This window comes from Scylla paramamosain, unplaced genomic scaffold, assembly GCF_035594125.1.
Source record: "Scylla paramamosain isolate STU-SP2022 unplaced genomic scaffold, ASM3559412v1 Contig21, whole genome shotgun sequence".
In the NCBI taxonomy this organism is placed as follows: domain Eukaryota; kingdom Metazoa; phylum Arthropoda; class Malacostraca; order Decapoda; family Portunidae; genus Scylla; species Scylla paramamosain.
In genome coordinates, this window is record NW_026973686.1 from 808547 (window position 1) to 823519 (window position 14973).

The 14973-nt window shown below is 39.6% G+C and overlaps 1 protein-coding gene across 7 annotated transcripts in view; it reads right to left on the reverse strand.

Moving 5' to 3' along the window:
• The window catches only part of LOC135097467 (uncharacterized), a 192307-nt gene that overhangs the window by 54379 nt on the left and 122955 nt on the right, over positions 1-14973 (reverse strand). For 6 of the 7 annotated variants that reach the window (XM_063999410.1, XM_063999412.1, XM_063999407.1 and 3 more), the window contains 2 exons: positions 12048-12451; positions 10659-10964 (listed from right to left, as the gene is read on the reverse strand). In XM_063999410.1, coding sequence (XP_063855480.1) covers positions 10659-10964; positions 12048-12451 — 710 coding nt within the window. The remainder of the gene's footprint in view (positions 1-10658; positions 10965-12047; positions 12452-14973) is intronic. The other variant, XM_063999409.1, reaches the window with a different exon arrangement.

Below are 14973 nucleotides of genomic sequence, written 5' to 3' on the forward strand. Positions count from 1 at the left end.
CACAAAAGGTACCTAAGCCTTCCATCACCAGAATCTCATGCACTTTATACTTCTGCCCGGAACCATGCCAAGTCTGTTCTCCAACTAGCCAAAAACTCCTTCATTAACAGAAAATGTCAATACCTTTCAAGATCTAACTCCTCTTGTGATTTCTGGCATCTAGCCAAAAATATCTCCAATAACTTTGCTTCTTCTTCTTTCCCTCCTCTACTTCAACCAGATGGCACTACTCCTATCACATCTATTTCTAAAGCTGAACTCTTTGCTCAAATCTTTGCTAAAAACTCTACCTTGGACGATTCTGGGCTTGTTCCTCCCTCTCCTCCACCCTCTGACTACTTCATGCCACCTATTAAAATTCTTCGCAATCATATTTTCCATGCCCTCGCTGGCCTGAAACCTCGGAAGGCTTATGGACCTGATGGGGTCCCTCCTATTGTTCTCCGAAACTGTGCCTCCGTGCTTGCACCTTGCCTAGTCAAACTCTTTCAGCTCTGTCTGTCAACATCTACCTTTCCTTCTTGCTGGAAGTTTGCCTACATTCAACCTGATCCTAAAAAGGGTGACCGCTCTAATCCCTCAAACTACCTTCCTATTGCTTTAATTTCCTGCTTATCTAAAGTTTTTGAATCTATCCTCAACAGGAAGATTCTTAAACATCTATCACTTCACAACCTTCTATCTGATCGCCAGTTTGGGTTCCGTCAAGGCCACTCTACTGGTGATCTTCTGGCTTTCCTTACTGAGTCTTGGTCATCCTCTTTTAGATATATTGGTGAAACTTTTGCTGTTGCCTTGGACATATGAAAAGCCTTTCATAGAGTCTGGCACAAAGCTTTGATTTCCAAACTACCCTCCTACGGTTTCTATCCTTCTCTCTGTAACTTCATCTCAAGTTTCCTTTCTGACCGTTCTATTGCTGCTGTGGTAGACGGTCACTGTTCATCTCCTAAATCTATTAACAGTGGTGTTCCTCGGGGTTCTGTCCTGTCACCCACTCTCTTCTTCTTATTCATTAATGATCTCCTAAACCAAACTTCTTGTCCTATCCACTCCTACGCTGATGATACCACCCTGCACTTTTCCACGTCTTTTCATATACGTCCAACCCTTCAGGAGATAAACATATCACGCAGGGAAGCCACAGAACGCCTGACTTCTGATCTTTCTAAAATTTCTGATTGGGGCAGAGCAAACTTGGTATTGTTCAATGCCTCAAAAACTCAATTCCTCCATCTATCAACTCGACACAACCTTCCAGACAACTATCCCCTCTTCTTCAATGACACTCAACTGTCCCCCTCTTCTACACTGAACATCCTCGGTCTGTCCTTTACTTATAATCTGAACCGGAAACTTCACATCTCATCTCTAGCTAAAACAGCTTCTATGAAGTTAGGTGTTCTGAGACGTCTCCGCCAGTTTTTCTCACCCCCCCAGCTGCTAACTCTGTACAAGGGCCTTATCCGTCCATGTATGGAGTATGCTTCACATGTCTGGGGGGGTTCCACTCATACTGCTCTTCTAGACAGGGTGGAATGAAAAGCTTTTCGTCTCATCAACTCCTCTCCTCTAACTGACTGTCTTCAGCCTCTCTCTCACCGCCGCAATGTTGCATATCTAGCTGTCTTCTACCGCTATTTTCATGCTAACTGCTCTTCTGATCTTGCTAACTGCAAGCCTCCCTTCCTTCCGCGGCCTCGCTGCACAAAACTTTCTTCTTTCTCTCATCCCTATTCTGTCCTCCTCTCTAACGCAAGAGTTAACCAGTATTCTCAATCATTCATCCCTTTTTCTGGTAAACTCTGGAACTCCCTGCCTGCTTATGTATTTCCACCTTCCTATGACTTGAATTCCTTCAAGAGGGAGGTTTCAAGACACTTATCCACCAATTTTTGACCACTGCCTTGACCCTTTTATGGGACTGGCATTTCAGGGGGCATTTTTTTTTTTTTTAGATTTTTGTTGCCCTTGGCCAGTATATATCCTTCCTACATAAAAAAAAAAAAAAAAAGTACACTTATCCTTCAAAATTTTACTATCGCTTTGGGCCCTTTTTTGGGACTGGCATCTCAGTGGGATTTTGTTTTGTTATTGGATTTTTGTTGCCTTTAGCCTGTGTCCCTCCTACCTTTAAAAAAAAAAAAAAAAAAAAAAAAAAAAAAAAAAAAAAAAATATATATATATATATATATATATATATATATATATATATATATATATATATATATATATATATATATATATATATATATATATATATATATATATATATATATATATATATATATATATATATATATATATATATATATATATATATATATATATATATAAGAGGATCGCTGGCCAAGTGAAACGAAAAGAAAAGAAGAAAATAAATCCCACCGAGATGCCAATCCCAAAAGAGATGTCAAGAAAATAGCCAGTGTTTGGGTGGGTGGGTGAGTGGGTGCTTGTGTGTCTGAGGCAGTAGCGCCTTGGTCGAGAGCGTGACAGGTGGGATTGGGGAAGAAAGGATTCAGAGAAGTCGGGCCAGTACCACACACGTCTATCTTCTAAGTCTATGTTCGTATACACTTATTCCGTATCATCGTTGCATGGTGCAACAGTGTCATTCAGTTTCTTTTTAGCTGCAGTAATGAGTTCATATGTGCAGTTTGTTTCGGCTTTATTCATTATAATTTAGTCATTAAAAGGAGGAGTCATGGTGTTAGTGGGTTTCAAGACTATGGAAGTAAGGAGGTGTACAGTGGATAAAGTATGTTGGCTGACTTGAATGCCATTATGTGAGTGAACTCTATATAAAATTTACTAGGATGCATCTACTATCTTTTTTCTATTGTATTCAATTGAAAAAAAAATAAATAAAGATAATAATAAGACACTACATTTCGGACAAGACTTAACGTGCAACTGGACGTACACTTAGCTTAACTGGACAAGACTTAACGTGCAACGGTGTGTCATTCCTTAGATGTAATGGGAAATGGCGGATCGAACCCTTTGCGTATCTTTGTATCATATATTGACAGGTAACGGTGCAATGTTTCTCCGTCCACTGATATGCAACTGATACGCAACTCACAGATGCCACTTAAACGATAAAACGCGTCGTTGTTCACAACTACACATTTAATACATATTTTCCATACCATTTTCAAACATTTTTGTACCTACGGAGTGTTCCACTGGTATCACGTCACAGAATTGTTAGGTGTAACATTTGATGTGATATTCGTTGCCTCAATAAAGTCTTCCTTTGGTTTCCAGTAGCCCACACCTTATAAGGAACGAATTCGCTCGTAAAAACCATCACCTCTGCGCTTTCGTCATGTATAATGTTTACAAGAGAATTCGTCCCTTATCGACTGTGGTCCACTGGAAACCAAAAGAAGACTTTAATGAGACAACGAAGATAACATAAAATGTAAAAACAATAGTATTAAACACGAAAATAAAGTATATGAGTATTCAAGCCGTCCCAGGACACCATGAGCTGAATATACCATCTACCAAATTCATTCTCAGAGCAGCAGGGAGATGCTCACCTCGTGACGGCATCAAACCGTACATCTGGCATGCTGTTCACGCATGTGCTGATCCCTAGTTCTGGGTAGACCTCGAGTGAACCCACACCAGAACCAGAATGGACGGCAGTTTGTTTTGTTTGTTTGTGTGTTAGAAAGGGTGGTGAAGGTGTTAGACAGTGTTAGACAGTGTTTGACAGTGAAAGAGCTAAGAAGACTTAGAAGGATAAGAAAAGTGAAGGACAATAGGAAACAAAAGCTGGTGGGTAGACTACCTTGCTGTTTTTATTTATGATATATATATATATATATATATATATATATATATATATATATATATATATATATATATATATATATATATATATATATATATATATATATATATATATATATATATATATTATTTTATTTTATTTTATTTTATTTTTTTTTTACAAGTACGACCCAGCTAATCTATCACCATTTTTCTACAACAAGACTACTTGTTTTATTATTATTATTATTGTTATTATTATTATTGTTATTGTTGTTGTTATTATTATTATTATTATTATTATTATTATTATTATTATTATTATTATTATTATTATTATTATTATTATTATTTATTTATTTTATTTTATTTATTTATTTTTTTATTAGGAAGATTTAGGTGCATTTGCTGCAACCAAACAGTCATTAATTATTGTAATTATTTTGTTTTATTGTGTTTATTTACATTACTGGGATGTGCAAGCAGCAAGGTGTAACGGAGAAAAAACAGTTACCGTATGTTAGAGCAGACCAAGCTAACAGGAGAAAGCCGTCGGTGGGGCGCAAGAGAATCACTCCCTACGCCCGCCATCAGGCCTGGCACCTTCCAGTCTGTGGGTTCCATCTCTACCTTGGAACTGTGGCGGTCTGAATCGGGAACGGTGCCTAACAATATGGTCTTAGGACTAAATAGGTGCCGCACTGCACCCCGCGTCACCTGAAATCAGCCACAGAAACTCCTCCCACCGCTGCCTCTCGGTAAGTTTGGAATGTTTGTTGGCTATTTTGAGATTTAATGGTATGATGGTTCTTGTATTTGTGTAATTGAGGAAAGGATGCTCGGTAAATTTTGGTTTTATATATATATATATATATATATATATATATATATATATATATATATATATATATATATATATATATATATATATATATATATATATATATATATATATATATATATATATATATATATATATATATATATATATATATATATATATATATATATATATATATATATATATATATGCACTCTTTGATCTCTGAGTTTGATGTACATGTGATGATTCATGTCTTCTGTTGTCTGCTAAATCTTTGATGCTTGTTCGTGAAGATATGTGTTTTTGGTTTGCTTTTTGTATGTATGTGCATTTCTTCTATAGTCATGGTGAATGGATTTCTTTTGATTAGTGGCAAAACGTAATGCCTTATTCTGAACTGTTTGAAGGAAACATATTTGCTTTTTGCTTATGCAGTGAGTGGTAATGGGAGGATACTGAATAAACTGAATAACTAATGCCTTGGCTAAGTGTGTTTTCATTTTTTTCAGGGAGTTTTGATAATCTGTATAGCTCTGAAAGTTTTGAAAGTGAATGTCATTTTTTTTTTTTTAAAGGAAAGAATGAAGATTGGGAAGAAGAGTCTTGAGAGAAGAGGGGAAAAAAAAAGAGGGAGAAAATATGAAGATAAGTAGAAGAGTGAGAATTGATGACCCATCCACCTTTTATTTATTTTTTTAATTTTTTTTTATGTTGGAGGAACACTGGCCAAGGGCAAAAAAAAAAAAAAAAAAAAAAAATGCTCACTGAAATGCCAGTCCCATAAAAGGGTCCAAAGCGGTAGTCACAAACTGAAGGATAAGAGTCTTGAAACCTCCCTCTTGAAGGAATTCAAGTCATAAGAAGGTGGAAATACAGAAGCAGGCAGGGAGTTCCAGAGTTTACCAGAGAAAGGGATGAATGATTGAGAATACTGGTTCACTCTTGCGTTAGAGAGGTGGACAGAATAGGGGTGAGAGAAAGAAGGAAGTCTTGTGCAGCAAGGCTGCGGGAAGAGGGGAGGCATGCAGTTAGCAAGATCAGAAGAGCAGCATGAATATAACGGTAGAAGACAGCTACAGATGCAACATTGCCTCGATGAGAGAGAGGCTGAAGACAGTCAGTTAGAGGAGAGGAGTTGATGAGACGAAAAGCTTTTGATTCCACTCTGTCTAGAAGTATGAGTGGAACACCCCCAGACATGTGAACACCCTCCATACATGGACGGATAAGGCCCTTGTACAGAGTTAGCAGCTGGGGGGAAGAGAAAAACTGGCGGAGATGTCTCAGAACGCCTAAGAAGCTGTTTTAGCTAGAGATGAGAAGTGAAGTTTCCAGTTCAGATTATAAGTAAAGGACAGACCGAGGATGTTCATTGTAGAAGAGGGGGACAGTTGAGTGTCAATGAAAAAGAGGGGATAGTTGTCTGGAAGGTTGTGTCAAGTTGATAGATGGAGGAATTGAGCTCTTGAGGCATTGAACAATACCAGGTTTGCTCTGCCCCAATCAAAAATTTTAGAAAGATCAGAAGTCAAGCGTTCTGTGGCTTCCCTGCGTGAAATGTTTACTTCCTTAAGGGTTGGACGTCTATGAAAAGACGTGGAAAAGTGCAGGGTGGTATCATCAGCGTAGGAGTGTGTAGGACAAGAAGTTTGGTTTAGAAGATCACTAATGAATATTTAGAAGAGATTTAGGAAAAGAAAGTGACCGTCTCTCACAGCAGCAATAGAACGGTCAGAAAGGAAACTTAAGATGAAGTTACAGAGAGAAGGATAGAAGGATAGTTTGGAAATTAAAGCTTTGTGCCAGACTCTATCAAAAGCTTTTGATATGTCCAAGGCAACAGCAAACGTTTCATAAAAATCTCTAAAAGAGGGTGACCAAGACTCAGTAAGGAAAGCCAGAAGATCACCAGTAAAGCGACCTTGACGGAACCCATACTGGTGATCAGATAGAAGGTTGTGAAGTGATAGATGTTTAAGAATCTTACTGTTGAGGATAGATTCAAAAACTTTAGATAGGCAGGAAATTAAAGCAATAGGACAGTAGTTTCAGGGATTAGAACGGTCACCCTTTTCAGGAACAGGCTGAATGTAGGCAAACTTCCAGCAAGAAGGAAAGGTAGATGTTGACAGACAGAGCTGAAGGACTTTCACTAGGCAAGGTGCAAGCACGGAGGCACAGTTTCGGAGAACATTAGGAGGGACCCCATCAGGTCCATAAACATTCCAAGGGTTTAGGCCAATGAGGGCATGGGAAACATCTTTGCGAAGAATTTTAATAGGTAACATGAAGCAGTCAGAGGATGGAGGAGAGGGAGGAACAAGCCCAGAATCGTCCAAGGTAGAGTTTTTGCAAAGGTTTGAGTGAAGAGTTCAGCTTTAGAAATAGATGTAATAGCATTGGTGCAATCTGGTTGAAATAAAGAAGAGAAAGAGGAAGAAGCAAAGTTATTGGAGATATTTTTGGCTAGATGCCAGAAGTCACGAGAGAAGTTAGATCTTGATAGATTTTGACACTTTCTGTTAACGAAGGAGTTTTTGGCATTGTTCCGGGCAGAATTTTAAAGTGCATGAGATTCTAATGATGGAAGGCTTAAGTACCTTTTGTGGCCACCTCTCTATCATGTATAGCAGGATAACAAGCTGTGTTGAACCAAGGTTTGGAAGGTTTAGGTAGAGAAAAAGAGTGAGGAATGTACGCCCCAATGCCAGACATTATCACCTCTGTTGTGCGCTCAGCATACAAAGACGGGTCCCTGACACGGAAGCAGTAGTCATTCCAGCAAAATACCTCCTCAGGTCCCCCCAACTAGCATAGGCAAAATGCCAGAGGCACCTTTGCTTAAGGGGATCCTGAGGAGGGATTGGAGCGATAGCAGAAGATACAGATATGATATTGTGATCGGAGGAGCCCAACGGAGAAGAGAGGGCGACAGCATAAGCAGAAGGATTAGAGGTCAGGAAAAGGTCAAGAATGTTAGGCGTATCTCCAAGATAGTCAAGAATACGAGTAGGGTGTTGCACCAATTGCTCTAGGTCGTGGAGGATAGCAAAGTTAAAGGCTAGTTCACCAAGATGGTCAGTGAAGGGAGAGGAAAGCCAAAGCTGGTGGTGAACATTGAAGTCTCCAAGAATGGAGATCTCTGTAAAAGGGAAGTGGGTCAGAATGTCCTCCACTTTGGAAGTTAAGTGGGCAAAAAATTTCTTATAGCTAGAGGAGTTAGGTGAGAGGTATACAGCACAAATAAATTTAGTTTTGAGAGTAACTCTGTAGTCGTAGCCAGATGGTGGAAGACTCGGAAGATTCAAGAGCGTGGGCACGAGAGCAGGTTAAGTCATTGCGCAGATAGACGCAACATCCAGCTCTGGATCGAAAATGAGGAGAGAGAAAGTAGGAGGAAACAGAAAAGGGGCTACTGTCAATTGCCTCAGACACCTGAGTTTCAGTAAGGAAAAGAAGATGAGGTTTAGAAGAGGAGAGGTGGTGTTCTAAAGATTGAAAATTAGATCTTAGATCGCGAATGTTGCAGAAGTTAATGAAGAAAAAGTTGTGGGGGGTGTCAAGACACTTAGGGTCGTCGACAATAGGGCGGTCCGACCTGGGAACATTTATGGTCCCCTCCCCAGATGGGGACTTCGAGGCTGGTGTAGGAGTCGCCATGATAATTTTGAAATTTTGAGTAAAGGGTGTGTGTGTTATTAGGTGCTTGTAGTTTTGTGTGGTGGAAGAGAGTTGTCTTTAGAGGGCAGGCTGTGACTGACCCCTTGAGTTGTGAGACACAAAGGGAAACGTTCAGTGAGGTCACAGCTGGCTTTAATGAAAAGTTCACAGCACCCACTGAACAGTGCTTTAGACCTCATTTGGAGTAATTATCGTTTCGGCAGGTGCCTACTGCCTCCTCCTCCAAAAACCCAAATGTTTTAAATCCCTCGAGGCCAGGCTTTTTTTTCTTTAATCGTACAGTAAATATATGGAATAAACCTCCTGCAGAAACTGTAAACAGGAATTCTACTGAATCACTGAAAAATAAAATAAACAAATATCAAAAAGCTAATTCGTAATAAGCTCTATTCTTTTTCGAATAATTACTAAAATCACTAATAAACTCTTTCATTTCACAGACTCCAGTTTTATTGTAAATTGTGTTCATTTTCAGATAGGCGTATAGAGTTCATCGTAGGGTGAATAGTAGCACTTCCTTTCATCCTTTCCTATGAAAATTCCTTGTCAGTTTTTCCATACTGCATGTTACTTTTCCCAAATATTTCTGTATCAGCGCAAGCTGGAAGGAGTGGTGGGTGGGGAGGAGCCTTCTGGTGTGCTGTAGCTAGTTTGAAGTAGTTACCAAACAGCCTTGCAAGGACCAAAACGTCTGTTGCTGTTTGGCTTTCCTTTGTATTCCTTTGTATTCCTTTTGCATCCAAATCTGCCAGCAAGGAGATGGCATCCGATTCTGACCTAATTAATCTACCTATCTTCGTGTCATCCGGACATTTACTAACATCACTACTGATTCTACTATCCACGTCATTGATATATGCATTACAAACAACAATGGGCCCTAATACCCTGTGGCACCCCACTAATTATTGGACCCCACTCGGATTTAGAGCCGTTTGTTACAACTCTGTCGCCTGTCGCTTAGCCACGACCTTATCCAGTCTAACACCTTCCTAGCTATCCCGTGCGCCCTAACGTTTCTCAGTAGCCTCTGATGGGGTACCTTGTCAAATGCTTTACTAAAGTCCAGATACAGGATGTCATAACTATCACCATTATCTGCCGCCTCGTAAACCTTACAGTAAAAACTTAAAAAGTCAGGCAAGACCACCTTCGTGAAGCTGTGTTGTGACTGATTTATCAGGTTATGTTTGTCTAAATGCTCCCTAATGTTCTTCGCTATTATTGACTCCATTATTTTATCTACAGTAGAAGTTAAGCTGACAGATCTATAATTAGACGTTAAAATTTTATCACCTTTTTAAAAAATGAGTACTTCATTAGCCTGCCTCCACATTATCGGTATCTCACCTGGCTCAAGTGATTTCCTAAAGACAGAAACTAACGGTTCACTAATAACCTCTTTGCCTCTTTGCATTCCTTAAGTACTCTGGGATATATTTCATTTGGTTCTGGTGTCCTGAAATTTGTCAGGCTATCTATCTCATGCTCCACTATCTTCTTAGTAATGGTAATATCTATGAGCTTCTCATTCTCTTCTCTAAACATCTGCTCACTACTCGGCATTTCTTGCATGTATTCCTGGGTGAGGACAGTTAAAAAATATTCATTCAGAATTTTACTAATCTCCTCCCCAGAACTAACCAGCTCTCCATTTGCTGCCTTTAATGGGCCTATTATTTCTCTTCTCTTCGTCTTATACACCTGATAAAATCCCTTGGGGTCCGTCTTCGCCTGGCTGGCTACCTTTAATTCATAATTGTTTTTAGCTTTTCTCCTTAGCCTCCTGACTGTTTTAACAAATTCATTATATTTTGGCCTTAAAACATCTTCCCCTGCCTTTAATGTCTTATATATACTTCTCTTCTGTCTTATGTAGTATTTTAACGTATTAGTCATCCATTTAGGATAATGTTTCTGTGATCTTATTGTTCTATAAGGGATGTTGCTAACTGTCCTGTATGTAATCTATCAACGAAATATTTATAAAACTCATCTACATTCACTTCTCCTAATCTTCTCATCTCGGCCCCTTCCATCCTCACCAGTCCATCTTCCACTCTCCTCAACTACATCGTGCCCATCTCACCATGACCTGACCCTCCAACATACTCAAACATATCGTATCGTATCCTCTGACATTTCCGTACCCTTTTCTTCTCCTGCGCTTCACCGTCACACCTTACGTCACCTCCCTCACCCTGCCTTATCTCTCTCAACTCCGTCCTGGACCTTACCTTTTATCTATTGCCACAACGATATGATACACCTGAATTTTGGACTTCCTTTTATCTTTATTTAGTGACACACACACACACACACACACACACACACACACACACACACACACACACACACACACACACACCTGTTCACAATGGTGCCACTGTAGCCCCTTAATCACTGCGATGTGGCCTCGCTGCCGTGCCAGGTCAGCTGGGGTCATGTTGTCAGGGGTGATCACATGAGGGTTTACGCCGCGTTGCAGCAGCGCCTCCACTACACCACTGGAAGCCCCGAATAGCGCCGCAGCGTGGAGGGGCGTTAGGCCTTCCATGCTCAGCACGTGACCGTCACTGTACTCAGGGATGCGGGCTATGTCTGCCTCGTTGCCCGCCACCAACCAAGACAAGACTTCATTGTGGTTATCTTCATGGATTCTCCGCCATTCTCTCTGTGATGAGTTTCAAACATTATAGATGGCCATACATGTAATTTCCATTACATTTATATCATTATCACCACCACCACCAACATCATCACAACCTTCATAACAATTGCCACCACTATACCAGTACTACCACCATCACCACTACTACCAAAACGACAATAACGATTATCACCACAATATTACCACCATCACTACCACCACCGCCATCATTATCACCATAACGATCATAACACATCACCACCTCTAAATGTAACATTACTACCACCATCACCAGAACCATCGTACTCATCACAACCACTGTACCGTTAGCACCTCAACCACCACCACCACCATGACTACTATCACCACAACCATCGTAACAATAACCAATATTGTACCATTACCACTACCAACAATCATCACCACTATACCATTACCACTAACACCACCACCACCACCACCATCAACAACACCTTCATGAAAACTACAAGAATGGCACTCATTATGTTTGGTAGAAGAGGCATTTTAGTTTTCTTATGATGTGTCATCAATCCGCCCTGAGAGAGAGAGAGAGAGAGAGAGAGAGAGAGAGAGAGAGAGAGAGAGAGAGAGAGAGAGAGAGAGAGAGAGAGAGAGAGAGAGAGAGAGAGAGAGAGAGAGAGAGAGTTATTATAACTGGTATTAGTATTTAATATTTAATAATTTGCAGCTAATGCTTACGTGCCTAGTGGTAATGATGATGATGATGATAATGATGATAATGATAATAAATTTTCATGATCGAATTTTTTTTTTCTTATTAAAAAGGTGGGGTGGGGGAAGGCAAGAAGTCAGAAGTTTTCCTATATTGCCGAAACTGAGCATGACGATGATGATAATAATAACAATGATAATAGTAATAATAAAATCAAATAGCCAGGAACGACAAGAAGGATGGATCTTAAGAGTGATGATTGTGGTGGTGATGAAAGCGACATTTGGCTCGGCTCTTCTCCTTTCTCCCCTCCCCTTCTTTTCTCCACACACCAATAAGCAGGGCAGGACGCCTCCTCAGCTTAGCCTGGAGGGAGGAGGGAGGCAACACACCTCATGTGACTACAGCCTTACCACGTCTATCACACGGTGACTCTCGTCCCTCACCATCTCACCGCCATTCTTGGCCAACCAAGTTTCCACTTCGTGGCGGCCATAAGTCACAGCCCAGTCCAGCGCGGTGTCTCCATCCACATCTTGAACGTGAGGGTCAGCACCTCTCTGCACTAGCCACTGCACCGCCGCCATACTCCCGCCCGCCACAGCATGGTGGAGTGGGGTGCCATATCTGATCATGCCAGTGATGGGCCAGCCCACATCCGCCAGCTGCTCCAGTACTTCTACATGGCCATGAAAACTGGCGGCGTGCACCGGGGTGGGTGCCTCAAGATGCTCAGGGATGGGAGAGAAGACAGGCATAAGGACCGCCACACACTGCTGGTGACCATGCAATGCAGCAAGGTAGAGGGCAGTCCTTCCTGTGAGCGTGAGCCAAAAGAAACATAAGAAATTAAGGGAAGCTGCAAGAAACCACCAGGCCTACACGTGGCAGTTCCTGTATGAAATATACCTACCTATTCCCGCCTTCCATCCCCATCCATAAATTTGACTTATCTTTCAAAGCTTTCTAATGACTCAGCACTAACAACCTGATTACGGAGTTTATTCAATTTATCTACCACTCAGTTTAAGGACTAATTCCTCGCTAGCTATGACTTTCTTAAATTTAACTTTTTCAAGCTTGAATCCTTTATTTCTTGTTGTATCCTGATTACTGATTCTGAGAATTTTGCTTACATCACCTTTGTTATATCGACTATACCACTAACAAACCTCTATCAGGTCCCCTCTTAAGTTAGGTTAGGTTACGTTAGGTATGGAATACCCTTTATCCCCTGTATCCTTTTTGTCATTGCTCTTTCTACTGATTCTAATAGACTTATATCCTTCCTGTAATATGGTGACCACAACTGCACAGCATAGTCTAGAATCTCTAGATGAGGTCTGACCAGCGCCAAATATAACTTTAATATTATTTTTGAACTTCTACTTTTAACACTCCTAAAAATGGATCCTAATTCCCGATTTGCTTTACTTCTGGCCTCTCTGCCTCAAAGCTAACTATAATTCCTAGATCTTTTTCGTTCTCTGAACTTAACAGAGCTTCGTTATTTATTGTGTACCTGTGTACTGCGTGGGTTTCTTCTGTCTACGCAAACTACTTTGCATTTGTTAATATTGCATTTGACATCTATCTCTCCATTCGTTAATTCTATACATGCCCGCCTGCAAGGCGATGGCATCTAAATTTGACCTAATTAACCTGTCTATCATGTTATTCACAAATACACAGCTAATCCCACTATCTGGGACATTAACCCTAGATCAGTAAACTTGTTTCCCAGTTACACTATCACTAAACTCGGGTTTCTCACACCCATTTTAGAAAATTGAAAAATCATACACAGATTTATTAAAGTAAACATTAACACACTTAATTTTCGATGTATAATTAATACCTAGACCTATCATTTATTATATTTTCCCTTAATTACATTTTTCAATTATTTTTTTTTTAATAAGTATGAAAAATGAAAAAAATACAAAATTTAGAAAAAATATTCATAAAAAATAAATAAATAAATAAATAAATGGCAGATTTCCTTGTTCTTTTGTAGTTTTACTTCCAGATGGATTAGCTCTACTCTCAGAGATTAATCAAACTAAACTAGGGTGTTGGAAATCCGATCTGTAAAAAAAAAGAAAAAAACGGAAGCAGTAAACTCGGGTGTAAGGCACCCGAATGGTAATTTATGGAAAAAAAAAAAAAAAAAAACCCGGTGCGCGCAGCGGAGAAACGTGACTCGCCTTTGTCTGAGCTTGTGAAACACTGAAGGTACTGAAAAATACAGGGCGGTTGTAACAAGGGAACATCACGTGATCAGTGTGACTTCACTAGCCCCAGGTGTCTCACACGCGAGATTAGTTATCTAGGGTTAATATGTATTAAAAATAATATTGACCCCAAAATTGATCTCTCTGGCACTACACTAATCACTTGACCCCACTCGTTATTAAAGCCGTTTATTACAACCCTCTATCGCCTGTCGCCTAGCTATGGTTCTATCCAGCCTAACATCTTCCCATCTATCCCATCCGCCCTAATTTTTATCAGGTGCCTTTGGTGGTGTTTCTTGTCGAACGCCAGGTATAGGTAACTGCCGCCTCATGATATAGTAGGTTTAATAAACCTATCAGATTAGAAAGGAATAACATTTCTAAGGTTCAGGGCATGTGTTTTGTTGGCTCTCACTATTTGGAAGGTGAATGCAAGTGACATGAAGTCATGGCACTCAAAATATGTTCTAGATTTCATTATATATATATATATATATATATATATATATATATATATATATATATATATATATATATATATATATATATATATATATATATATATATATATATATATATATATATATATATATATATATATATACACATTCAGTTTACAGAAACCCTTATTTGGATGACTCCATATTTCACAGACTTTTGCTTTCTATGGCCAGGATACAAGAAACTGATAGAAAATCCGCTTTTCTTTTCTTTCTTTTTTTTTTTTTGTGTGACTTAAATGCTCATTATGTCGATTGGCTTAATTCTGTATCACCTACTGATCCTCATGGTCACCCTGGCCATGATTTCTCTTGCCTATCTGGTTCTGAGCAACTCGTGCAAGCTCTTACTCATGTTTAGGCAATGGGGAGTTTGGTAAATTAGTTGAATGTCACCAGGCAGCAGCACCAGACATGTCTCCTTGTCACGCATAGGAGCAATATCAAACATGCCTAGTCTCATTCTATATACATAAAGATGCAATGAGCTTATATAATATACTTTTTTTACACAATTCCTTCTATGTAGTAACACAGGTAAAATCGAACTACATTCATGAAATAAATTATTTAAGTTGATTTTCTAGTCAATTGGCATTTAA